Consider the following 27304-nt stretch of genomic DNA (forward strand, 5'->3'; position numbering starts at 1 on the left):
AGGTCGGAGATGATGTAGCAGACGAGTTTTGAGCTCTCTGAGAAATTTCAAGATACGGGTTTTTGTCTCGGCACAAAGGAAAATTCTCCTGTAGGGCGCTACTGCTTTTCCCTTGCCGCAGGCTCTTAGTTTCCCAAGGTGGAACCAGCGTACAGAAATTTATTTCCAGATAGAGTTACTTTGTGCAATTAAAATCTTTGATTCTGTTACAGGAGATGCTAAAACAGAACAAAAACCTGGAGAGAAAAAGAGGGGAGTGAAGAGACCACGTGAGGACCATGGTCGTGGATATTTTGAATACATTGAGGAAAATAAGTACAGCAGGTAAGTAAAACTGATGCTGGGCAGCATGTTATGAACAAGAAGTAAAATACAGAAATGCCCATCTTAATGGTTTGAAAATACATGTAGGTTTATTAGGTTTTGTTTATTTTTGTCTTGTTCAGGGCCAAGTCCCCTCAACCACCTGTTGAAGAAGAAGATGAACATTTTGATGACACAGTGGTTTGTCTTGATACTTGTGAGTAAACATGCCTCCTTTACCTTTGAACGATGTAGTGATACACTTTTAATCTCAAAACCATTTTCTGAAATGTGGAGTGAATACGTTTGTCGACTTCCCTTACCAAATAACTTAAAGAAACAAACACCCCATTTAGAGATGGTGTTTCAACCCCCTTTTCAGTATGCAAAAGAGCAGACAGATATATGCTAACGGGTCTTTACGTTAGCAGTAAGAACCTTAGTTTTCCAGTGAACACTGATATCATAGTTTGTTTTTTGTTTTTTTTTTTTTAAAGAAATCTTCATCAGAACATTTACCTGTTACAGAGACTAAGCTGGCCAAGTGTAGAGCGAGCATGGAACACCCTTGTAATGACACGAGAAGCTAATTGTGTAGCACATGAGCTTTTCACTTCAGGAAGTTCAAAGAGTGAATATAGTTGTAGGTGGTTACAGTAGTACGGTTTGTGACACGAGCTTCCTGGTCTAACTTGCTGAGGGTCTATTTATGTACCAACTGGTGGAATAGTTTTTTTCATGGTTTCTGATAAATTAAAAAAATCAGGTAAGGCCTCCTGAAAAATGACCTATTTGTGCAGCCTGGGAGTTTGCAGGGCCCTGGGGGGTGATTTGTGCCAAGGGCATAGCAGAGACAATTGGTTAGAAGGGCACAGAAATTGACAAGTATGTGCAAACTGGGGGAGTTTCTCTGGAGGCAGGCTATAAACCTCACTACTGTTGTCAACTTTGTGTCAGCCACAAAGTTGACATTTGTATTCTTCATAGTAAGAATAAAGACTTAGTCGTGTTTTCTAATAATGCACTAAGTAATCCTTGAACTTGTTTGCTTCTTAAAGTGCCATGTAAAGAAAGCTTAAATTTGGCATGTTCTGGCATATTTGCTAGTAATTCCAGGTGTTTCTTTCAAAAAAAAAAAAAAAGTTTTGAAGTGGAAGGAGGTGTTTACAGCCCTGTAAATCTCTGACTACGCCATCCTTGACATTTTGGTAACTAAATCTCAAGTTTCTAGCTGCTAACCTGGTGAGTTGCCACCTTTTGTCAGAGCTTTTGATTTTCCCAGTAACAGAGCAGTAGCTAATTTTCATTATTATTTCTGGTAGAAAATGTTGTTCCTGGACAAGCTATGATTTAAAGTGTTGACAGACTGCTTGGAGATCAGAATCAAACACAGCTTTAAGACTGAATTGTGTAACAACTTGGCACCTCTTTTCTGGACCGTGATGGTCCAGACATATAAGACGTTTGGCACTCTTAGGTACTTTTTACTAGTCTCTTGCAAGGAAGCTGTAACTTCAAATTCTGTTATCATTTTTTGTTCTGAAAGTAACCTATGCAGGTGGGTTTCTTCTCTGTGATTTTATCTGGTTTTCATGCAACAAAGAGAAGTTAAAAGTAGTAATGAGAAAACACTCAGATCACAAATATTGCAGTGCAGCTGGTGATAGCTGTATGCAAACAGAACAAGAACTCATGCATGAGAGCTACCAGTCATACGGGCAAGACTGCATTTTAGTGTTCTTTGGCAGCAGGCAGATTTTGTACCAGGGCAGAACTTGCTCATTTTCCTCCTTTCTTGTAACCATCAGATAGGTTTTGGAGTTTCCTCTGGGGAATTCATGTGCTGTATCCAGCACCTCATGTTACCGTTCTGTATTTTCTTTTTGAAACCTGCTACAAGATTAATATGTTTCATGGTGTGCAGCTCTGAAGATACCTGTAAAACAAAGGTTCCCCTTAAGTTCTCAGAGCGATAGGAGAATTCATAATGCAGATCATGTTTTGCAGGTGAAGGAGGTTCTCTTACCACGTTCTGCATGCTTAACCTATTTATAGTTGACTTAAAATTATTTTAATTGATTTAATCTAATTGTGCTTGGTAATGGACTATATTAGCTAAACACAATACTACTTTCCGTACTTATAAATACTTAAGGTTCTTTTTTTTCCTCATCTGTCCTTAGGTTTGGGCATGAGGGGTAAGAAGACTTTAAAAAAAGACCTAGCGAATAATGCAAAGGCTACGGTGCAGATTCCTTTGCTCTATATTGATGGGAACATCTCAGATAACTGACAAAAAAAGTTCAAGTAGATGAGGTGAAGTTTGTGGTTTTAAGCACATGGAAAAAAACAGAGTGAATTTGGTGCCAGAAGTGAATATGGGACCTTGAAAATTACTCTCGTTAGCTAGCTTTTCCTAAGATTCTTGGCTGAGTGTCAACCTGCACCTCCATCTAGGCATGTGTTCAGTTGCTTTCCTGAAATATGCTGAGCACTTGCTGGCAGTTTGTCTTGAAAATCACCTTTAATGCATAAAACTGGACAGCTCTACTTTGTTTTGTAATAAGAGTAAACAGAATGGTTTTTATGTTAACAGATAACTGTGACCTGCATTTTAAAATCTCAAGAGATCGATTTAGTGCTTCCTCTCTGACCATGGAAAGCTTTGCTTTCCTTTGGGCTGGAGGGAGAGCTTCCTATGGAGTTTCTAAAGGCAAAGTCTGCTTTGAGATGAAGGTGAGTTGAAGTGATGTTTTACAGAAGACTGTTTTGCATGCTTAAATATAATACTGTTTATACTATTCAGGTTTTTTGGATGTTGAAACTAAATCAGGTGAACAGGACTTTCAGAAGGCCTTCTCTTAAGAGCCTGTAAAGATGTCTCAGTTGGCAAAACGGCTTCCTTTTTCCATTTAACAACAGCAAAAAACAGGCAGCTTGCACTTGCCCTGAATGTGTTAACTTCTCATTTTTGAACCAAGAATTTTATTCAGCACCTCATGCATCAACACTTTAAGAATTTTGATGGTAGACAGACATTTGCTTGTTCTTTCTGAAGATTACAGAAAGCTTGGCTTTTTTTAAAACTGGGATATAAATTATCTCAGCATTCCTTTTTTTCTGTTCCTACTTAATCTTTGAATTTGACCTGCTCTAAGCAGGGATTTAGGCTAGATGACCTCCAGAGGTCCCTTCCAGCCTGAATACACTTGTGTACACAGTGAATGTGAGTATTGAGCAGGTTCTTGAATTCTGAGAGCAAGAACTCTGCTAAAGGGTAAGAATAGCAATGGGCAGTCAGCCTTGTAATAAAGAGATTTCTCCAATTTGTTGATGAAAGAATAAACAGAGGCACAGAGCTTGGGGTTTGGGTTTTGTGTTTTATTTTTATTTTTTGTTTTTTTCTTCTCAATATTAAAGGCTTCCTTGCACGTGCTGTGCCTGTATATAGAGACACTTGCTCTTCTCTTCCTCTAGTGTAACTGCTGCCCTGAGGAGTAGGCAGCAATCCCATTCTCCTGCTCTTGCACTGGGAGATTTCTGTGTCTCTTGGTACCTACAGCTTTATAAGGCAGAGGTAGTGAAATTGATGCCAGTACTTATGTCCTGTTCACTTCTAAATCAGTTTCCCCCTGGTCACCTGACTGAAATAGTTGGGAGACTGGTAGGGTACTGGTCAGTTTTTTTAGTTTGGTGAAGTTTGTAAAGGCACTTAGAAAAGAGCTGGTTTTGTATGGATTCCAGTACTTCTAGGTGGGTTTTTTTTGAATGTGGCTATGTTGTTTGGAATCTGGCAACTTGCCCAGAAAGTCTGCTTATTGTGGAAAGGGATGAGTGTAATATTTTCCCCAGTCTCTGTAAAGCCGTTTTTTTGCCCATTACCACATTTTACTGGTAAAGAGATTTACTGTAATTACCAACTTTGTGATGATTTTAAAAAAAGTCTACATCTTGTTTGTGATTTTTAATATACAGTATCAAAAGGATTACAGTTTTTGGCCAGTTGGAGCAGGATTAAGGTTTTTCAGAGGGCCTGCTGTGACTAAGTGCCTTGAAGGTATACAATGTCTTATCTTCATTTCTCAGTCTGAGATGTAACTATTGAGTCATTGGCTTCTGTTTTCACATACTTCAGCATGTTTTGTTTTTGCAGAAGGTGATAACTCAGGCTTAGCAAAGATTTAACCAAAGTGTAAAGGTTCCAAATGTTACCTTTGTGCTTCCATCTTGTTAGTATCTAACAAATACTACATACCTTTTCATGAATAATTTAAAAATAGGTTACAGAAAAGATTCCTGTTAAACACCTGTATACAAAAGACATTGACATACATGAAGTGCGAGTTGGCTGGTCACTGAACACAAGTGGAATGTTACTTGGTAAGGCTTAAACATTTTATTACTTTTGTATTGCTTATTGTGTATGTGGTTGAAGTTTTGAGTAATTTTTGCTTAAGCAGGTGGGAAAAGTTTAGTGGCTGTAGTCCAAGTTCTGAAAAATGGACTTGGCTCACTGGATGAGGTAGGAGAAAGCTCTCTGCTGGGACAAATAGAGTTATGAAGTATTCAGGCCTGTGAGGAGGACATGATTACATAGTTAATTCTTCCAGGGATTGAGCATGGGTTCTGGAGAACATTCTTAAAGACTGACAAGATTTGGGAGTTTTTTTAGGTACTGGCATAAATAGGAAGAGGAGGGGGTTTTACCTTTTATTTTAAAGGGTGGGGTGTGGTGTAATGTTTAACCAGTGAAGAAAAAATCCTGGATATCTACAATAGCATTCTTTTAGCTGGGGGGAGAAACCTTATTTCTGAAATCAGCTAGGAGGGAAGAAGTACAGCTTCATTAGATTTATGGGAACTGGTCATAATACCTGCTGCTGAGACAAATTTGTGGGAAACGTTTATGAATTGGTATGTTCTGGCATCAGCAGGAGCTTTCTAGTTAAGTTCCACCTGAGTCCTTGTGTTTGACACCTCCTGTTAGCTTGTTCCTTGCAGCTTCATCCTCAGCTGTCGCATAGGCTGAATGTCTGCCAAACTCCCTTTAAAATGGGGAGGGGTAAGTGCTACTGGAGACTAAGTTCAGAAAGCCTTTCTGACTAACTACGTTACAGGTATACTGGTGCAAAACCAGGTCTTCAGAGTTTAAAAATACTTGCTCGTGTCTTGATCTGACAATTCAGCTTTATGACAACATGCATCTGGAACCAGCAGCATAAGGATCTTAAAACTTGGAATGAGGGAAGCGCTGCTGCTCCATCTCAAGTGAGAGTGTTCTTGAATACAAGAACGAGCTGTAGCTGTTGGGAGGGTCATGGCTTGCTTTGTTATTAAGTAAGCTGCTATTCTGAATATTTTTATTAAGTATCTGTAAAGTGATTGTATTTCTGAAAGGTTATTTGAAAATGACTGGTTTTAATAAGTTTAAATTATTTCTTCAGGTGAAGAAGAATTTTCTTATGGGTATTCTCTAAAAGGCATAAAGACATGCAATTGTGAGACTGAAGACTTTGGTGAGAAGTTTGATGAAAATGATGTTATTGGATGTTTTGCTGTAAGTTTTCACTTAAATTTTCTTTTGAGGAAAAACATCCTTGAGTTTTTTAGACTGCTTTGATGTGAGAAGCAGTAAACCCAGTGCAGAAAAATTTGGAGCAGGACAAGTTGTTTAACATAGTACTTGGTATTTCTACGTCCTGTCAACAGTGACTGCTCTCAACATGTGAAGATTTCATGTTCAGACAAATATCTTTAAAAACCTTTCCTTTTTTAAAAAAAAAATCCAATCTTGGATGAGATGGTCATTGACAGTAACTCATTTGAAGAGAAAACTTTTAAGTAGTTCTTTTATGACATAAGTGTTAGAGAAGTTGAGTGAATATAGCCAATATAGTGAAATGACTAATAAAACTTTATAGAGCAAGGTGAGTAATTTTATCCAAACTAACATTTTGTCTGAATACCAGAATTTTGATGGTGATGAAGTGGAACTCTCATACTCCAAGAATGGACAAGAGCTTGGTGTTGCATTCAAAATAAGTAAGGAAGTTCTTGATGGGCGGCCACTCTTCCCACATGTTCTCTGCCATAACTGTGCAGTTGAGTTCAACTTTGGTCAGAAGGAGGAACCTTACTTTCCTGTACCCGAGGAGTATACCTTCATCCAGAAGGTACCTCTGGAGGATAGGGTCAGAGGACCAAAGGGACCTGAGCAAAAGAAGGATTGTGAGGTAAGTTTCTTGTTGGTAATATCAAAGTTCTTGAGATAGATGAACAGAAGTGATAGAATTTAAGCAGACTATTGTACAACTCTGTCCTTTTTGTCTTGGGGCTTTAATATGTGTACCCTGTGACTCTTCAGCTGCACACACACCCTCATCCCTGCTTAGGGCTTGCTGGCCTAAGTTGCATATCAGAAGAGAATCTTTGAACTAGCATCTAAAGTGTAGAACCTGTCGTCACAGGTGGTGATGATGATTGGCTTGCCCGGAGCTGGCAAGACTACATGGGTTACCAAACATGCAGCGGCAAATCCTGGAAAATACAACATTCTTGGGACAAATACTATTATGGACAAAATGATGGTAAGTGCTAATGCAGCATTTTAGGTGTTGATGTGTTAAAGACTTTCTGTAAGTCCAGAGTCTTTGGCTGCCATGGAGTTCTTTTGTATCCAAGAAATCTAAGAAACTGGCCAGTGGTTAGCTGGTGACCAGTACAGATTTTTACCGTGCTGAGCTGTTAACTGATGCACGGCACAGCAGGATTCTGAGTTTTTCCGTGGTACTAGATAAGAAATGGTCAACCATTTCTGAACTGGAGGTATTTCTGTTTCTCTGTATGTCACTGTCCTCAGAACAAAACATTTAGCTTTGAATTAGTAGTGTGATGACATTAATACTCAGCTGTATTGATTCACCTAGAGTCTTTGCTTATAATGCTCTGTGTCTTACGGAGGCTTTGGGAATTTCAGCTGTGAGCTTGTAGTCGTGGCCTTGAATTTGAACAACCCTTGAGGCGAGGTGAAAGGCATTTAGCAAAGAAAAATGTCAGCCACATGCATGAGGGCTATTTTAACTCTGGGAAATCTCTCTGTAGGTTGCAGGTTTTAAGCGACAAATGGCAGACACTGGGAAACTTAACACGCTGCTGCAGAGAGCTCCGCAGTGTCTTGGGAAGTTCATTGAGATTGCAGCTCGTAAGAAGCGGAATTTCATTCTGGATCAGGTAGAAGCTTCAGTGAAAAATGGTTGAGGAAGTTCATTGTAGTCTGTAGCGCGGTGACTATATGGGAGTAAAGTTACGTTGTAATTGCAGTTGTTTCATTTACTGACTTACTACTTGTTCACGGGACACAAAGTTGAGATATTACTACAAATGCTTGTTTGAACTTCTCTGGATTATGGGATGTGGGAGGAATAGTGTTTTAACGTGTGGATATGAGCTCGTAACTTTGCATTATGCAGCGTCTTTATGTCCAGTTATTTGTAAACTTCATTGCAAGCTCTTGTAGAGGTGAAGTCTATACACCATAAGTTGACTTCCTTAATTCTTACAATGACAGCTACGTGTAGTAAGTTACTGCATTTTTTTCAGACAAATGTGTCTGCAGCTGCGCAGAGGAGAAAAATGTGCCTGTTTGCAGGCTTCCAGCGCAAAGCAGTTGTTGTTTGCCCAAAAGATGAAGACTACAAGCAAAGAACACAAAAGAAGGCAGAGGTGGAGGGAAAAGATCTTCCAGAGCATGCAGTTCTCAAAATGAAAGGCATGGAACATAATCCTATACTGTGTTTTAGGATGCTGACTATCTGTTTAAAGGATTAAGTAAACGTGAAGTCTAAAAAATCACTTTATCTTAAACAGTTGTACTTAAACAGAACTGGAAGACTATTGTAACTTTTAGGATAACACTATATTGTGTTCCCTCTGCTGCAGTCCTTAACACTACTCAGTTATGCTGATACGCTTCATGCAGATGCACAAAGCTGTCTTGGCATAAAGTGCCCTATATAAGTGACACATTTGGCAGAAACTGGTGTTCTGAGTGGAGGCTTATAAAAGCAAAAAGATATAGGCAGAATGCTTTCAAGGTTTGGAACAGTACTGGCAACTCCATGAAGACCTGTTTATTCCTTTGTCACTGTTACATTTCTTAAATGCTCAAATTACCTAATTTTGTCCCTATGCCAAGGGAATGTGGGGGGTGGGAGGAAGACTGAGGGAAAAGTGGTTAAATTATGGATTTTATTGTAGCTGACTGTAGATGCTGAATACTCAGTGTTTTTGCAATTATAGGGAACTTCACACTGCCAGAGGTAGCAGAATGTTTTGATGAAATAATCTATGTAGAGTTGCAAAAAGAAGAAGCTCAAAAGCTTTTGGAACAATATAAAGAAGAAAGTAAGAAATCCCTTCCGCCAGAAAAGAAACAGAACACTGGCTCAAAGAAGAACAAGAAGAGCAATAAAAATCAATTTAATAGGGGTCAGAGAGGACGTGGAGGATTCAACATGCGTGGCAACTTCAGAGGAGGAGGCAAGTCTAGAAATAAACTTAAATCTTGGAGACTGATGCTGTTGGGGGTGGAAAGGATCTATCTATCTTACAAGAAGAAACTTCTTTACTGTGAGGGTGACAGGGTACTGGAACAGGCTGCCCAGTGAAGTCATGGAGTTTCCTTCCCTGGAGGTAGACAGAACCTGCCTGGATGTGATCCTGGGCAACATGCCCTAGGTGAACCTGCTTTGGGGGGGGGATTGGACTGGATGATCTCCAGAGGTCCCTTCCAACCCATAGCGTTCTGTGAAAACAGCTTGTAGCGCTTGCATTGCAGTTCTTACATAGCGGGAGCCTTGACTTCAGCTTCAGTAAGTTGAATGTATTAGTGCAAAGTTAACTGTCCAGCTTTAAAAGTGAAGATTGTCAAGATCCTGCATTATGTTGCTCATGTGGTTTGAGGCACAGCTTTGAGTTTTTATGTTGGGTTTGTTCATGTGTGTATCAGGCCGTACTGGGGGGTGGTGTGCAGTTAATTTAATGTTTTCCACTTTGACCAAGTGGATTAATCTTTGCACTGAAATTTTTGCACTGTATTTGGACATCTTATTTCTATTATCGTCATTATTTTGAACGGTAATCTTCGTGTAAGAAATAACGAAGACCTAACAGTTACTTGATTGAGGTTGCTCTCTCCCTGCAGTCCCTGGCAACCGTGGTGGGTACAACAGGAGGGGAGGCAACATGCCCCAGCGAGGTGGTGGAGGTGGCGGCGGTGGCGGTGGCAGCAGCGGCGCGATTGGCTACCCCTATCCTCGTGGGCCTGTCTTCCCAAGCAGAGGTGGCTACTCCAACAGAGGGAACTATAACAGAGGTGGAATGCCCAACAGGGGAAACTACAACCAGGTGATGCTTTGGGGGGGGTTTATTAGTTGACCTACATACAGTTCGTTGGATTATGTTTGAAAGGGTTGGTGGCTGCACATGGCCACAGGCTTGGGTTGTGGTGCTACACTAATCCCACACTAAATGGTCTGGCTTCCTCATGTAGTGTGTGCTACCTAGGAGGTTCTGATGCTGAGGTGGAGGTTTCCACAAGACCGTACCTCTGTTAAAAATTTAAGATTTTGTGTGTGTGAAAAGTCTTGTGTTTGATTTTTGATCATCCCCTCCCTCCTGCCAAATAGTAGTAACTGTTGTTTGGTCTTAGGGTCAGTGTGTCTCCTTATCAAGCATTTAGGGAACTTCTGAAAGTAGCTGTAGAGAGTGTTTGTTTTGTTGTCTGGTCTCAAACACAACTCATAAAGATGTACTAGCTGAGGTCGTAACTGATGGAATATGACTGGAAGCATTTGAAAACATAATTTGGGTTATGGAAGATCCAGCAGATGGAGCCCAAGCTAGTAAACATGGCTCAGGTTTATCGAATACTGACAAACAGGGGAAATGCAGTATTTATCTACAAGTGTTGATGCCTCGTTTTTTAGTAGTATAACTTCCATTTGAAATTTTGTGGACTAGCGCTTCTATTTTCAGCAGTATGACCCATATCCTTTTGTCTGATCAGATAACGCATCCTTGTAGCAACTACAGCCTTCCCCAACTAAAAATAGGCAAGCTCTTGTATTTTTAGTTGTCCTGGTGCAGTTCAGCAGCTGGAAATAGGGTGAGTCCAAACTGGATTAGCCAGCTTTCCAGACCACTGGCAACAGCAGTTTGAGCTGGTGTATTAATTCTGCGGTTCCTGCCCCATGTTAAGAAGCAGTTGCTTGGAAGGGGGCTGGCTTGTGGTATTCTAGTAGTTTTCAGGGAGGTTTGTTTTTTAACCTAGCCCTGGTACCTTGTCTTTGAAAGATTCTGTATGGTATGTGGTATTTGTGTGGTAATAAAGATTGGTGTTACTACGCTTCTGAAAAATCTGTACAGATGGGGTACTTAAAAACTGTTGTCCTCTTGCAGAACTTCAGAGGAAGGGGAAATAATCGTGGCTACAAAAACCAATCTCAGGGCTACAACCAGTGGCAGCAGGGTGTAAGTAGTCATAACTTGACCTTTCCACTGATTAAGTTGAATGTTTCAAAATGTTATTTGAAATAATTAGATGTGTGATCAGAACTAGATAGCAAAATCTTCTAATGCTAGGTAATAGGTATATAAATAGTTCCTTCTGCAAATCTGTTCTGATATATCAAATAACAGCTGTGGCTTACTGGTCTTAATGGTATGTAGTATTTGGCTTCACATTACTACTGTGAAGAGAACTCTTTAACTGCCTTCAGTTGTTCTGGAACTTGCTGCTATGTGAGAGTACTTTAATCTTCTCAAGTTCCAGGATAATTAGATGTCTGTTTCTGTAAGAAATGTGACCGTTATGTGATTACGGGTTAAAATTAACTATTTATCCATTTATTGCAGCAATTCTGGGGTCAGAAGCCATGGAGTCAGCATTATCACCAAGGATATTATTGAATACCCAAATAAATGAACTGATACATATTTCTCCAAAACCTTCACAAGAAGTCGACTGTTTTCTTTAGTAGGCTAACTTTTTAAACATTCCACAAGAGGAAGTGCCTGCGGGTTCCTTTTTTAGAAGCTTTGTGGGTTGATTTTTTTTTTTCCTTTCTTTTTTTTGTACATTTTTAATTGCAGTTTTAAAGTGATTCGTAAGAGAACCTCAGCATTGTGCACGATAAGAGAATGTGTCAGTATTTCAGGGTTCTACATTTTATCTGTAAAATGTGACTTTTTTTTTACCACAACAAAAGTAAAACGTTGCTTTGTACCTGGTGTCTTTTTATTAAAGAATTTTCTCCTTTTTCCCCACCGGATTTCTAAGAAACAGTCGTGAGTCATGTCACAATACAATAGAAATGTTAGCAACCAGATTCATACAGAGGCTCCTCAGTAGCCCTCGTGAACACCATCAGATTTTTGTAAAGCTCCATATTACACTCCATCCTCTCTGTGAAGCTTCTGGGTAGGGAGGGGAGGAGGGAGAAGTAAAAGTTTCTGGCAATAACTAGGACTTTTTTGTAATATTTGGAACTCAATAAGATGGGGGGAGGGGGCAAAGAGGAAACCTGGGGCTAAATAGTGAGGGTGGAGTGTATGTAGAAGCTCATAAAGTTGTAAAACTTGGTTGCATTATTTGTGGAGGCTCAAACTTGTGAAGGTACAACACCATAATTTCTTTTCCATTTGTTCTGCATTTTGATTCTGAAAAGAAGCTGGCTTTGCCCATTTCTTATTAAACAAAACTTGTTGTAAATCCAGTTGTCTAATGGGATCTATATGAAGTTAGCTGTGTGTCTGTATAACTTTCCCCACAAAATACTGTATACCTAGTGTGCTTGTAGTAGTTACTCCACCATTTTGTAAGCTAATGAAACTGTGAGTCACCCATTTTATATCTAATTTTTAATCATGTCAATTCTCAAATGGGTGTATCTCCTTAGCCTGCTGATTCCTTTTTCTCTTTAAAGAAAGTGGGTGGAGAAATTTAACTCTAGACGTTTGTTTGCAATAAAATAAATTCATTTTACTCTTGTTTTGGGATTGTCGCCATCAAGGTCTAAAATCCCTTTAAGGCTATAAAGAGGAAGAGAATGTATGACAGCGACGATGTTGGACAGTTTTAAACTCATTACTGTGTACATGCTGAAATGCTTGTGTTTCTTCAAAAATCGAAACTGGTGGTTGCTCTGTTAGAGATATCACGTGTATAATCTCACAGTTTAACATGGTTATATGTGTAGGGCAAAAGTCCCGAGTTGCGCTTGCATCATGTAAATCCACTTAACTATTTATTGTAAAATAGACATTAAGGAAGGAGCAGGGGAAGAAACTGGACAGGGACTAGGGCAGAAGGGGGGTTGTCACGGAGAATGCATCTTGAACAGAGCTTTGTTTTTTTGTTTTAACTGCTATTTTGTTTAGGTTTATGCTTTTGTAAAACTGTAGTGGCGATGTTAGTTGCTGATTTCCTTGCGCTGTCTGTGCCCTGAGGCAGGGAGAGGCGGCTGTCCCCAGCGGCCCCGCCCAGAGCTAGAGCCAGCCCAGCCTGCGGCAAGCTTCCTCTAGTGCTAGTCCATTTCTAATAGTCTTCAGAAGTAAAGGTAAAGTTGTGTTGCTCTTCTAGCCTTTATAGCAGATGACATTGCATATTGACATTAAACATGAACAGCACCACCTCCTTGTTAATTCTGCTTTAAATCATCCCTTTACTTTGAGAAAAATGTAAACTGTCTTTAAAGAAACACTATATGATGAACTAGAAATGTGGGGACTCTAAACCCCAGTCTGTTTTGCTGAAATGAAACTTTCTTTAGGTTTGCAAAGAGTTTAGTGTAATTAAAGTCCATCTCCCTTCTACCCTTCTCACAAGAACTAACACTTTGTATGGAGTGCTGATCCTTTGCTTATTTTGGTACTCTATAAAATTATATAGTCTTAAACTGAAATATAAGAGCCTACACTTACTATGTGGTTGTAAAGCTTGTATTTTAATTCAAAAGTCTGGGATGTTTTGTTTTCAATTCTTGAATGTATGGTGTTTAAAAAGCAAGGCACACATGAAGGAAGTGCTTCAGCCATCTTACACTTGAAAGAGGAGTATCTACCAAAAATACTCCTGTGTGGAAAAAAAGCTGTTTTGATAAGTTCAGCAATGTACATGCTGCCTGTTTTCTGAGGTATGGAATTCAAAAAGCTTGAACATAAACACCACTGAGGCACGTGCAGTTCAGAAAGGGGTTAACAAAGTAAATATTTCCCTGCCCCTTGCCATTGCAGAGCAGAGAGACTCCTTCAATTTATCTTGGCTCAAATTACTTCTAGAGAAGGGGTTTATTTTGCCATGTAAAATGGCTTGTATGGAAAAGCCATTACCTAACAAATCACTAGGATTGAGGGAGAAAACCAAAACTTAAATTCGCAGTTTGTGTCTAGTAAAAGGCAATAGAAAGCTGATGGCCACAGCAAGGTGAGGCAAGCACAGCTGCATGTCACTGCAATGTGAGGAAAAGTGCCCACAATACTGTGGTCATGCTGGCAATACTGGAGACACCAGTGACATATGGCACAGGGATTGGGTTTGCATTTGTTGGTTTTTTTTCCCTAATGGAGTACAAACTGTGTTTGCTTTTTTCTAAGTTTTTTTCTAACAGTGCAAACCTTGAGAGCCTAGGAGCTAGTCTGGTGCTGGGAACGTGGCGTGCGTCTGTGCAGCTACTAGCACCAGTAGTGCTGCTGGTGGCTCTCTCCCTGTCGGCCTTGCCTGGGGGAGCTGTTGACACCCTGTCTCCCAGTGGGCTGGGGCCACACCCGCTGAGCTGGAGGCCAAAGGCAGGTCTGTGTGCTGGGCATCTCGGGAGGGACTTCGCACTTCAATCCTCCAGCTGTAGCTCTGCCTGCTCTAGTAGCAGTCACTTGGACACGCACCCTGTAAATGAAGGTGCTCCCCTGGCAAGGGGCTGTGTCCTGGGCGCTCTGAGAGTAAATGGACTCTTACCTGTGGGGCACTGGGGCCTGGCTTCCCTTCTCGTGTGCTGTGGGAGATCCCTGTCCCCAGCGCTCGGCTCTGCCGCAGGGAGCCGTCTCTCCTCGCGCTGCGCCGCGGGGAGCCCTGGACAATGCCCTCGTGTGCGTGCGGGAGCTCGCTGCGAGTGGCGCCTTCCCTTCCGCTGCCCATTGCAGAATAATTCTTGATCAGCAAAGACATTTTTAGAAATTCTGCCTAATTTTTTCTGAATTAAACCTGTGGTCTGGCAATGCTAGTGCAGTCTATGCCACTTGCATTAAAAAAACAATGTCTTTTTCACACTGTAAACCACTAGTGGGGTTTTTTTTCATCTCTTGAAACACTCTTGGCCAGTGCTTTTAATAGAAGTGTGATTATGTCATGTTTTAAGATTTGGAGGTTTGCTTGTTCATGACCTGGAAAACTAGGCCGGTGCTTTTCAGAAGTGCAACCTCAGACTAAGCCATAAGAAACGAAATTGAGAAAAGTCGTGAGGTACTTTAATACTGCTCCAGATGTTTCACTGCCAAGGGTTGGACTCTCCCAAGTGAAGAAATGCATGTATACTGTAGTTGTGAGGTAGCAAGGGAGGAGTAAGTATGGCTGGAGCTGTCTCAGCCTGAAGCACGGTAGAGGATGTGGAGAACTCCAGGACGTCAGGCAAAGCCTCTGAGAGGAAAGCAGAAATTGAGCAGGTTTGTGACTCGAGTGCCAACAAACCAGCTGTGATGAAGGCAGAGGACAAAGCCATGGGCGCAGGAGGGAAGGAGGCCTCTATTTTAACAGCAGAGCAGCGGTCGGTCCTGTGCAGCTCTTCTCCTTGGCTCGGTGGCCAAGGCCCGGGCTGGCTCCCGCAGTGCAGCAGGCCTCTCTGGGGCCAGCCGCTGCAGGAAGCTGGCTGAAATCGGGACTTGGCCGGTCACTAGTCTGGATGTGGCTGCTGCCTGAGTTTTGTCTTCTCGCCAGTCCTGGGAGTGGCAGGAAGATTCAGCAATGAATCACTTGTTGTGTGAACTCAGCTGTAGCTTAAATAAAGATGCTAAATGCTTAACGCATTGTCAGCATCAAGGGAGAAAAAAACAAGGGCAAATGTAAAAAACCTAGTCGTATAATTACTCATGCAGGTGACTCGATATACAAGTGTTACTTTAGAGCAAGTAGTTTGTTCTTTTCTGGTTTTCTGTTTAGTAGACAATCTTTGATCTGCAGGTTTTGGTCCTAGAAGTTACTGAGTCAGAACTACAGGTAAAACAGCTCAGCCTATTTTTCATTCAAGCTTTTTCATGCTCAAAGAATTTTTATGACTTGGTAGTCAAGGGCAGATGCAATTTACACTGATTATTTGGGGATCTGCTGCCCATTTAGCACACAAGGACTGAAAGGGCACTTGTTTTTCTCAGCATTAATTCTCCCTTAGTTAGGATCAGATGGCTGCTTACTAGGACACCTCTGATAAATAATGTGCCATAAAAATCCAAGGATCTGTTCTCTGGTCTGAGCATGGCCTTCATTTATGTCACATTAGTTTAGCTCTTCTGCCACTCTGTGCCGTGGAGGTTTTCCACAAAGTTCTAACAAACGTTTGTCTTGGGCATGAGGAGGTGCACTGATGGAGCATGAGTTCTGAAATGGTGCTGGTGCCCAAGAGAGCTGCGAAATAAAAAGGCCCAGAATAGTACTGAAGGTCTCCTTGGATGTAAATGCATGCTTAAAATACCAGTGAATGTTTACAAGGTGAGAGATGCACAAAAGGCTTGATTCCCTTTGTTTAGTCTCCATGTAACCTATTCAGATGCAGGCTAGAGCTACATTCAGGCTCTGCTGAACTTTCAGCTCTGTGGGGCTATTGAGAAAGTCAGTAAGATAAACCCTTGTACTATAAAAGGACTTTTGTCTTTGTGGTAAGAAGGTAGTAAGAGATGGGGGAGAGGAAATGAGCAAGCCCTGCTGGAGGGATTTACTGTAATATTTTTTTTTCTGAAAGAAAGAATGGGGTTTGCTCACATTGTGCTGACAAACAGTTGAGCTAGCAGAGGCAGGTCCACACGCAGCACTGTGGGCAGGTTGTGAGCAGCAGAGCCATGTACCCAAAGCCTGGCACCTCCATGCTGTGCTTGCTCTCTCCTCTGCTTCATGCTCCCTGCTGCTTTTGGAGCACCTGAGGTGCTGTGGGGCCTGCAGCCCAGCCTGGAACCACTGCATTGGATGGAATGAATTCCTGAATGCAAAATGGATGGTATTGTGTGGGTGGTCCTCTGCACCACACTGGGCTTTTTCCTCCCTTGGGTTCTGCTGGTTCTGTTTCTCAGCTGGTTGCAGAATCACAGAAATGTTGTTTGCAAGGCCCTCTAGAGATGTAGTCCATCCTTCTGCTTGCAGCAGGACTGGCACCAGTACTCAGGTCAGCTGGAGCTTTATCTAGCTGAAGCCTGAAAAGCTGCAAGGGTGCAAATTGCATGACCTTTCTGGGCAACCTGTCGCAGTGCTGCGTTGCCCTTATGGTAAAACGTGCTGTCCTGCTGCCTGGCCTGAAGCTCCCAAGCTACAGTTTGTGGCCACTGCCCCTGCTGCATCATCTGCAACTATGAAAGGGTGTTTGGCTCCATCTTTGTAATTGTCCTGCAGTAAATGTTAGGCAGTTATTAGGTCACCCTACAGCCTGCTGCTCCTCAGACTAAGCGCAACTCCTTGCACCGTTTTTCCAGAGGGCATGCACTTGAGCTCCCTGAACACCTCAGGAGTCCTTCACTGGAGCCTCTACAGTTTGACATCCTGGTTGACGAAGAGGCCCAAAGGTAGACAGCAATATTAGACACACTGCCTCAGCAGTGTCATGTGCTGAGGGATAAGCGATTTGTTTGCCACATACTTCCTGATGGAGCGCAGACCGTGGTTTGCCTTATTTGCAGTGAGAACACTCTCTTGGCCCACATTCAACTTGGCGTCCACTGTAAGTCCTGTGCTTTTCAGCAGGGTGGCTATTCAGTTTGCTGCTTCCCAGCCTCTAGTGTATGCTCTGTTACGTAAGCTGCTACCCTGCAATAATAATAGTATTTTTAAAATTTAATTTATTAAATTGTTAAATAGTCAAGCACCTAAAAGACAAATATTAGATGTTTAGTATTAGATTTACTTGTGCAAATTAAATGTCTTGTTAATTCTCCCTGCTTGCTCTGAGACCTCAGAGAAAGAGACTGTGATAGCACAATAAAAACTATCTCGGTGCTTCCGCTGCCAGAGAACACGACACTTACATGTCACAAAACGCATTTGGTTTCCAGACCTAGGACATTCCTTCAGTCGCAGCTTTTGCACTCGCTTGCCTGCTCCTTTTTTACACAGAGAAGTATCTCCTGCGTGGAGCAGGAGCCGCGTGTGCTGCGCTGGCTGCCGACCAGCTGGCTGCCGTGCCTGGCCGCAGCAGGAGCTGCCTTCTCTGCATGCTCTGGTCCACAGGGCAGCACGCTGAGCCCAGCCCCACTCCACGCTGAGAAAACTCTGCTGTCTGCTCAGTGGTGGAGAAGAAGGTGGCGGCTGGGTGACAATTCAAAAAAACCAGCATCTCCACAGTGGCTCCTTGCCATTCTTGGGAGGGGGCTGCTGCTACTTCCTCAGCAGTCGCGTGGGCACAGCCCCAGGATATTCACGTGCCTCCACAGCTCGGCAGCCAGCCAGGCCTTCTTTATTTTTTCCTTTAAGGAAACACCCGCGGAAGGGAAACAAGAGACTCCCACAGGTTTATTTCAGCAGATCCTAGCACAGAAAAATGAAGTTTTCATGAATGATCTTGCTTTTATAGGTATTTTACTGTCTTGAAAGGTGCATTATCCAGCAAGTACCAAGTACAAGTACCCTTCTCTAGTGAAAATCATACTGGTGAAAGCAACCAAAAGGCTGGTGGGGGATGGGAGTGCACAGGTTCCTCCCTGAATGGTGGTTGTATCCTGAGCGTTTCCATTAGTGTGGATCCCACCAGAGGTCACCAGTAAATGGGCAGTGTCGCTGATGTAACTGAACTCTGAGCCTCGTCAGCTCTGCTGCCATACCGGGAGCGTGCCGTTAACGCAGGGATATGGCGTGTGGAGGTTCCCGGAGCGCCCCTGAAGCGCCGAGCACGTGGCTGCAGGCCTCGGCTCTGCTGGAACTGGATGCTGCTCGGGGGGTGCGGCTCGCGGGCCACCTGGTAGGTGGTCGCTCTACAACCCACTTAGAGGCTCTCAAGGTGCATTTTCCAGGTGAGAGTGCAGGCGCGAGTGACAGAGGCGCACAAACTGAGGTACAGGGTTGTTCTCACTGGAAGGATGAAAGGTGACCAGAAATAAATGGTGACTGGCTTTCAGGATGGCGGGGCCCATAGTGCTTGTCCGCGGGGTAAGAAGCCCCCTGCAGTACTGGTTCAAGGGGACCTTGTGAGGTTTAGGAAGAAAGGGCCAAGCTCTTTTCATCCATCTGGGAGTCTGAGTAGGTGATTACTGAAGAATGTGGAATTTGGCTACTATCAGAGCTAAGAAACCAAGTCAAACAGGTTTTGTTAGGGCCTCCCATGCTGCCTTGACATGACCCTTAAGGGCTTTAAATGCTGGATGAAAGCACTACCAGCACAGCACATGACAATCACTGGTAGCTCCAGATTTCCTGTTGTGGGAGGAGGCTGAACACAGTATCATTCCCTCTATTTTGAGGAACGGACTGTTTGGAACTTTTCTGCTCTGTATTTGCTCTATGAAGGACTCCTACAACAGCCGTTTGTGATAAGGGATCTGCCCAATAATAAATATTACTGTCTTCAGCAATGTTGCTATCTCAGCCAGAGCGTGAATGCTTCCTGATAGGGAAGGGGATGTCAGCTTTCTCTGAAATCGCTTCAGTAACATGTCCTAAACCTTCTGTTGGCAGGGACTGTGGGCAGCCTGACTGGGAATTTTTTTCAGAAGGAGCCACAGGCAAATGGGCTGGGTAGATCTCTGTCCTGGTTTGAGTTAAACTAGAACCAATTCTCTGTTCAGTGATTTTCTTCTAAGTAACTGCACTTCCTGAAGTTGATGGTGTATTTTTGCAGTGTCTGTTTCTAGCAGTGATAACGCTCCATGCTTATAGGTACTACCATGGCTTGGTGTGCAGAAAGGCTCTTGCTTATACTTGCTTCTGTGGAGACCAAGGTCACTGCTAAATCTTGTGTGCCACTCTAAGTGAAAGGGTCATAAGTAAAAAGGTCGCACCTATGCAGAGGAGCAGACAGGAGAGGTGACACAAACCTCATAGCAAGGTGCTTCATTCCATCTAAGTCATATTCAGTTTAAAGCTGAGGATCACAAGGGCTAGGCCCACGTCTTCTTCTATGGCCTATGTCTGCAGAGGACTCCATTCTTCTGTCTTTGATCTCAGTCCCTGCACTCTCGATTCCAGTTCCTGACTCCAGCCTGGGCCTTCCCCAGTGCTTGCCCTGCAGCATCAGTGGTGATGTGATCATCATTGGGGAGTTCAGTATTTGGTTTGTATATATTTCATTATTTTCTTATTACTATCTTTTCTTTTTATTGTTACTGTTTCAATAAAGCCCTTTTAATTTTTTTTTTTTCCAAAAGTCTCTCTCCTTTATTCCATTTCCCTTCCCTTCTGGGAAGGGAGCGAGGTTCATAGAGAGCATCTGTCATTCGTTTAGTGGCCAACCCAGTCCCAACCCATGACAATCTCTCATCCCATTTTCACAACATCTGCAGTGTCATGGTGATGGAGAAAGATCTTTCTCACTGGGTTTGGCCACCTGGCAAAGGTAAAGGTGGTTAAGAACTCTTGACCTGGATGGTGGAAAGCATGAGTATCAGTAGAGTTGTGAACTCCAAAAATCTGTCACACAGGTATATGCAGGCTTGAAGGCTAAGGTGCCTCAGAGATAAATGCACACCATGACTACCAGAGTGGATCACAAGCCACTTGCCATCAACAGGAGAGATGAGGACCTGTCGTCCAGGGACAGAAGCCACGTTGGCCGAGAGTGCACCTGCTGCTCTTCGTAATGGCACTTGAGCACCCTTCGCAGTCCTGCTCATGACAGATGACAAAGCTGGAAGGATTAAAATACCTTCCTCAGAATGCACTGCTCTTGATCTTTAAAACAAGCAGATATAGGGATGCTGCGACCTATTCCTCCAGGAACAGGCAGACCCACTGTGGAACAGCTCTCAGGCAAACTAGGAGCCCATGCAGACAAAAAATAAAGAGTGCGAAAACATGGGGGCCTGTGAACAATCTTCATCAGTGTGCCACTAGCCACGGATAAAAGCCAGAATTCTCCTCAAATTGTCTCATCTAAGGCTCTTCCACCTCCATTTGAAGGTTTAGCAACCATACTTGCTTTGTGTAACATTCTCATTTTAAGCCTTGAGTCACATTAACTAAAACTCAGCATTTTCAATTTAAAAAGAAAAAAAATCAAAGGATCATCATCTTGATCATCTGAACATGGTTTAAAACCTTTGCTTTGATCAGTTTTCCAAGGCAGTAACAACATATTAGCTTCAAACTTTGAATGGACCACACAACTTTCACTGATAACCACTGAGCTCTTGAGCTAAATGCCTGGATATAGGAATATGAGAAGTATGGGAATTAGTCTGCTAAGCTGGGGAAAATCATTCACTTGGGAGCTCATTACAGCTGAGCTCACACAATACTTAATTGTTACCTGGGTTGCTTACACCAGAAATAACAAATGTTCGTCCCCCTCCACAAAAATAAATCATCCTACCAAAAGCCAAGGTCATTTGTTAGTGACAGGAAGTAACCCTAACCCTAGTTTGAGTCAGAACAGAACACTTTCTGTTCAGTGACTTTATTTTTTAGCTAAGTCTCTTCTAACCAACTGCACAGTCTGAAGTTAACAGCAGATTTTTGCAGACAGTGTCTGCTTCTAGCAGTGATAATGCTCCATGTTTAGCGTTACTGCTGAGGACTGGCATGCAGGCCAAGGTCACTGCTAAAACCTGTGTACCACACTGAGGGGGGCAGAAAGAGGCTGCACCTGGAGGGAGGAGTGGTCAGGACAGGTCACTGGTCAGTTTAGGGTCACATATTCCATCCCATAGACAGACATCATATTCAGTGTAGAGCTGATGGATCACAAGGGTCAAGCGCTCTTCAACGGCCAGCATCTGAGGACTCTGTCCGTTCTACCTTTGATCCAAATCCATGTATTCCTGAATCCAGTTCTAGGCTCCAGCTCCTGAAGCTGGTTCCCATCTGCCACTGAGTCCAGTCTGGTACTCTCCCCAGGGCCTGCTCCACTGCATCAGTCATGATGGTGACATGTAACTGCCATCAGTGGGGGTTGGGTTTGATACTGGTTTTGTATATATTTGTATATATTCTATTTTATTATTATTTTCATTACAGCTGGTTTAGTCTCCTTTTCTAATCTGCAAGTCTCTCTCCCTTATTCCCTTTCTTTTCCCCTTTGGAAGGGGAGAGGGATTAACAGAGAGCATCTATTACAGGCCTGGTGTTGGCTCTGACCCTAAACCGTGACACCTTCCTTTGCAGCGCTCAATGACTTGGGGTGAGTGGTGACACACAGAGAACAGCCTGGCAGCCTGAAAAATGCAGTGAGAGCCAGCATCTCCCAAAAATCTCTGCCTGGGCAAAGGGATCAATGGCAAGTGTGGGATGACAGTTGTAGATGCCTCTACTGTCCAATTCAAAAATGTTCTTGGGTTCCGAGCCTGCCGCAGGTGCCGACAGCTGGCGGTGACGCCCGGGTGGCGAAGGGCACCGCAGCAGAGCCCCGCTGGGCACACGCACCTCTCATCAGGGGGCTGGTAATCAGCCGCAGACTGCTGCAGTTCAGCCTCTTGCCTCGACAGTGACCCTCCCGCCCGAGAGGCTCGGAGGACACCAGCCCTTGTGGGGTGTGCTCTGGTCGCTGCTGGGAGCCCTGAGCCTGCGCTCCTGCCAGAGGGGGCGGGGAAACTCCTTTTCCCAAGAGTATCCCTATGAGGGGAGCCGGAACAGTTCAGTTACTACGATTTTTTTTTTTCTTGTGAACTAGGCTGATTTATGACAACTAATAACATTGAGATTTTGGGGTTTTGTCCTGCCCCTCACCCCTTCAACAGGGGTTTGTAACCCATCAGTCACTTTCAATCCATTTCGTCGCTGGCGCAGAAGCAGCTGCAGCCCACGCTGGGAGGAATCCTGCCAGAGCTCCCGCCCCCCACAGGTTTAACAACCGCTCCTCCGCCACACCAACCAAGTCCTGCCCACAGCTTCCTCGTCTTATCCCCCCACGTCACTCAGCAAAGGCTCCCAGTTCTGGTTACCTCAGTTCCACCTCAACTTTTACTGGATAACGAAGCTCAAATGTGTTGGCCAGACTGCCTGCATATTGCCTCTTTCCCCATTTTTCTGTTAACATCTAGCATACTCATTTTGCACAGTGAGACAGAAGTATTTACTCCATTATCTACACAACACAGATACAACTGGAGTTTAATAGTTATTGGCCAGAATTGCTAATACCGTAGTTAAGCTGCTATTGGGCTAATATTCTAAAATACAGTAGCTTAAACCAACTGTCATCAGAAAGGATCTAATGCTACAGTTTACCCCAGATTTTTTAATTTACATGGTATCACGATGCTTTTTCCTCAACACAGCCACAGTACTTGTGCATTTTGAAGGATGCCATTATACACATGCTAACTCCTTTCCTATCAGCACAAAAGAGCATTCTCTTCTTTCTCTACAACTGCTCTTTGCCAAAGAGCAAATTTTCATCAGCATGCTTTTGTTTCCTAACTCCCAGGCTGAACTATGACCTCACAGCCAAAAGGCACCCTGCTTAGGTTGCAGTTCCTTCTCTTAGGTCAGACAGAAAAGAACTCAGCCACATATTAAAATAGGAGCCTGCTAGGTCCTGGTTCATGGCTCGCTCAGCTTCCCGCTGCAGCTCCAAGTGCTTTACGAGACACCTCCTGCCCCATCCAAAGGGAAGGAGCCTCCCACTCCAGCCAAGCACACAACCAGGGGAAACATTTTTCTCTTCTGAATTAGTTACCAGTTAACTTCTGAGTTTAGATCTTGCAGTGAGGACAGAAAGTGTCTCACTGGGATAAAACCAGTTTTCTGGAGACTTTTTATATAAACCTATTGAACTGAACGTCCTCCATAGAACTTACTTTCTTTTTCTCCAGAAGAAACAGGAGGAATAGAGGGGGGAAAAGAAAACAGAGTATACAAGTTTGTTTTCTTCTTTTAAGAGGCAAATCCACAGAGGGTAAAAGTTTAATCATATTAGTGTAAACAGTGCATTTGTTTAGTGCTTTCATGTGTATTTCCAAATTAAATAAGTAGAGCAATGCTCCCGTTTACATCAGGATACCAAACCTCCCCACACGTACTTCATTCACAGCAGACTGCACACTCTCTGACACAAAGTACAGGGTAGGGGGAAAGGACTATTTTTGCTCAGCAAATGCCTTTAGACCAAAAATTGCTTACAGCATAGTATACTATAAACCATTTTGTGACAAAAGCAAATGCATTGTGTCATCGGTGTAGACAGAAGCAGACAAGGAATATTATGGCATCACTCATCTTTTTACCAATACGCAATTGCATCCAACAGTGTATTTCCAAGTAAGATGGTTTCCTTGATATTATATAGTGAATTTTTTTTTGGCAGAAAATGTACAGTGACATTTAGAAGTAGAATATGCCTTTTTTTAAAAAAACTCTGACCATTGCTACTTACAAATAATGAAAATTATTATTCCACCAATTGTAAGGAATTGTCTTAAGTAGTAAGATTTTTAACCAAGTAAAAAGATTAATTACTTACATAGCTTAGACTGCTGCTGAAGTGTGACTTTATTCCTAGTTTCATGCAGACAGAACAAAAAGGGCAATCCTTCAACTTCACGGTGTATATAAATTATCTGAAGTTACTCTGCAGCTGAAATCTTACAAAACTTGCTGACATCACACACCCTGGACAAGCAAAGCCTTCACCTGTTTCAAGTGTTTGTTTACAAAAAGCACCATTACCAGTAGCACTGAAGGTTACATTTTCTCCAAGAACAGCTGATGCAAATATTTTCCTGTATTTAAATGAGATGTAATTACAGCTTTGCCAAAATGAACCGTTCCATTTATAATGGAAGCTAAAGCAGTCCCAAAACACTATCATTAATCCTCTGAGACCACATCAGTTCTCAGATGTTTAATACAAGGTCATTCCTAACTGTGTACACAGTCATATACATACACACATATATATATGAAACAAAGAAAGGCTTGTCTACTTACTTAATGGATTTGCTATGAACTTCCTCCTCAGATTTGCTAGGAAAACCAGCATGATTTATCAGGTTTAGGCACCTCACACTTCTACAGGAAAGACTGTCATTTTTGGACCACCTTCTCCCAAATCTGTACGAGACCACAGATTCCTCTGTAGCAGACTAAGAATCACTTCTTTCACTGCCAGTTTGTTTTCTTTCATGATCAAGAGCACTGCCTTCAAATAAAAGTTTGTTTCTCATTCCTTCTTTAATCATTCTTTGTCGGATCCTCTGTTGGGCCAAATTGTACCTGCAGAAAAACCTAGAGGAGTGGATGAAAAGAAAAGATGATTCCCTGCTTTATGAGTGACAGTATCAAATCAGAGTTATGCAGCCAGCTGTAAAGTTGAAAGCACATATGCCAGTAAAATTCACTATGAAACAACATGTAATTAAAATACTGGTGTACGTGCTGTTTCTTTCAGGCAAATAGTATGTAGCCACAAAGAAGCAGGACATAAAAGTCTGATGGAAAATGCTAATTTCTGTAATTTGGATCCTAATTTCATGACCGTTTAGTATGCAGCATGTATAATCAGGACAGGAAGGTGGCACATGTGAAGGGAAAAGAAAAAAGAATTAATAAAGAGAGAAATAATTGAGTGGTTTGATCTCTTTGGATTCAAGAAAGAATGACCAATTTTAAAAAATTCAAAAGGCACTGAACTCTTTTCCTTTAACAGAAGAAACATTTTGGGGAGAAGGAAGAGGACACTTTGTGAGTTTTTAATGAAGCTTCAAAAACAGTGTGAAAGTTCAAACGGGGATCGTGTTGTACAAAGCAGCCAACATAATTCCATTAAAGTTGAAGAATTGTTTTACATACCAGTATCCTAACATTGTGCAAATAAATCCACCAACTGCAAAGTCACAAGATCTTCTAACTCTACCTGAAAGAAAAACAAAAATCCTCAAAAAACAATCAGCGAAAAAATCTTGGGTGACTTCCCATTATTAATAAAACCTAACAGCAAATAGGAATTAGTTTTTAGCTTGCAAATAAATACATAAAAACCAGAAGGAAGAAGTACTTACTAGTTGCTACAAAATGGCCAAGACCCACAACAAAAGATCCCAGGGAGCCATAGAGCACAGATTCTCGTGCGCATGGGACACTTTTCACATCAAGGAATCCTAGGAGTTTAAAGGACTGCAAGGAAAAAAACACCAAACACCACCATAAATTTAAAAAAAAAAAAAAAATTCTGCAGAAATCTCTAATGGCAACTGTATTGTAAAACAGACTTATAATCTTAGTTGTCAAAAATAATCACCTGCAGATTTCCTACTTCTCAGGTTATAACTGAGCAAATGTGAATATCCACCGCTCTATCAGGAATGATTTCAGAAGAGTTAACTACTGATTTAGGCAATATCATTTTGTAGAAACCTGCTTATTCACTCTTCTATTGAATATTATGAAAGAACTATTTCATTTTTTCCTTTACATTCCCCCAAAAAGGGAGAAAAATCTTAAGAATCCTGCATCTCCGTTCAAAACCAACATACATCACAACAAACCATGAGTGATGGCTTTACCACTGGTAAAGTTACTATCAGTGATGCAGTTAGTAATGCCATGTAGTTTTAATATCTGAAAAAACAAACCTGTTCTTTAAAGAAGTTAAATGACTGGAGAATGCACGTCGTAATGAACCTTATACCAAACAAAAACATTCATAAACCAGTAATGTTTTGGGCTGTGCACAAAAATATATGACACATAATTTTAAATGAACCTACTGTTAAGAATTATTCAAACTGTTTCATATTCTGTCTCACATCTATAACCTACACTGGCTTGTGTCTATCAATTTTCTATTTAATTTTCAAATGGTAACTACATGTGGCATTCACAAAACCAACTGTGACCTCACAGATATGTTTTTTAGTTTCAGAGATGCCTACACCAGCTCCTGCATGATCCAAGTCTTCTAACTTGAATACAATTCGTATTTCCCGCCTGACAAACGTCCCTGTACATACACACTGGTGCCACAAGCAGGAGTGAGAAATTACATACAAAAAGGCCTAAAGATGAAATGGGTCAGGGTTATGGTGGCTATAGAATCATAGAATATACTGTATTAACATCTGCATATCCTTCTGCTATTAATTCTTTTGTTAGGGACGGTGTGGGAATTGGTCTTCATTCTATTGTGTTTAAATCCTTAGACCGTTAAATACCAAGCATGCAACTGTTTCAACAAAAATCCAGGAAGATGATTTTAAAATGCTTTTATTTTTTGCAAAGCTATTCTATCTGGACAAAGCAGACTTTGAAAACGGAAAACTACAGCCAACTATTTGTGGAGGTCGGGTAACTCTGTGAGACAAGTCACTGTGAAACATCTTGACCGTGGTAATAAGGATGGCAAGCTTCTGATAACAGCTGGATTCGTATGCAAGCATGGAAATCCCCATCAATAACTGTATCTATGTTCCCTATGGACAACCATCAGCTGTTTCCACATAATCCCTGTGTACAAGCGAGACAAAAAGGACTTAAGTCTATGTTGGTCTAATCTCCTAATGAGTAATTTCAAGCACTCTCATATGGAAGATGTCACTTGATATGTTACTGTTGGCTGAGAAGGTATCCCTGCTACATCCACTCGGCATGATGCACCCTTTTAAAATAGTG

General features: G+C 42.1%; 2 protein-coding genes across 2 annotated transcripts; one reads left to right on the forward strand and one right to left on the reverse strand.

Moving 5' to 3' along the window:
- Positions 1 to 212: 212 nt before the first annotated feature.
- On the forward strand, positions 213 to 12512 carry HNRNPU (heterogeneous nuclear ribonucleoprotein U (scaffold attachment factor A); the record flags this gene model as incomplete). Its single annotated transcript, XM_008946894.1, has 13 exons — positions 213 to 324; positions 447 to 520; positions 2900 to 3039; positions 4584 to 4683; positions 5748 to 5860; positions 6273 to 6536; positions 6771 to 6890; positions 7405 to 7533; positions 7903 to 8071; positions 8602 to 8841; positions 9506 to 9708; positions 10762 to 10833; positions 11218 to 12512. Coding segments are annotated over 13 exons (1790 nt in total), but the record flags the coding sequence as incomplete, so codon positions are not given.
- Positions 12513 to 24780: 12268 nt separating this feature from the next.
- Positions 24781 to 25810, reverse strand: LOC103779270 (cytochrome c oxidase protein 20 homolog; the record flags this gene model as incomplete). Its single annotated transcript, XM_008946896.1, has 3 exons — positions 24781 to 24922; positions 25487 to 25550; positions 25696 to 25810. Coding segments are annotated over 3 exons (321 nt in total), but the record flags the coding sequence as incomplete, so codon positions are not given.
- Between the last annotated feature and the right edge of the window lie 1494 nt (positions 25811 to 27304).

The sequence above is a fragment of the Merops nubicus genome, unplaced genomic scaffold (genome assembly GCF_000691845.1).
Source record: "Merops nubicus isolate BGI_N331 unplaced genomic scaffold, ASM69184v1 Scaffold15859, whole genome shotgun sequence".
Classification (NCBI taxonomy): Eukaryota; Metazoa; Chordata; class Aves; order Coraciiformes; family Meropidae; genus Merops; species Merops nubicus.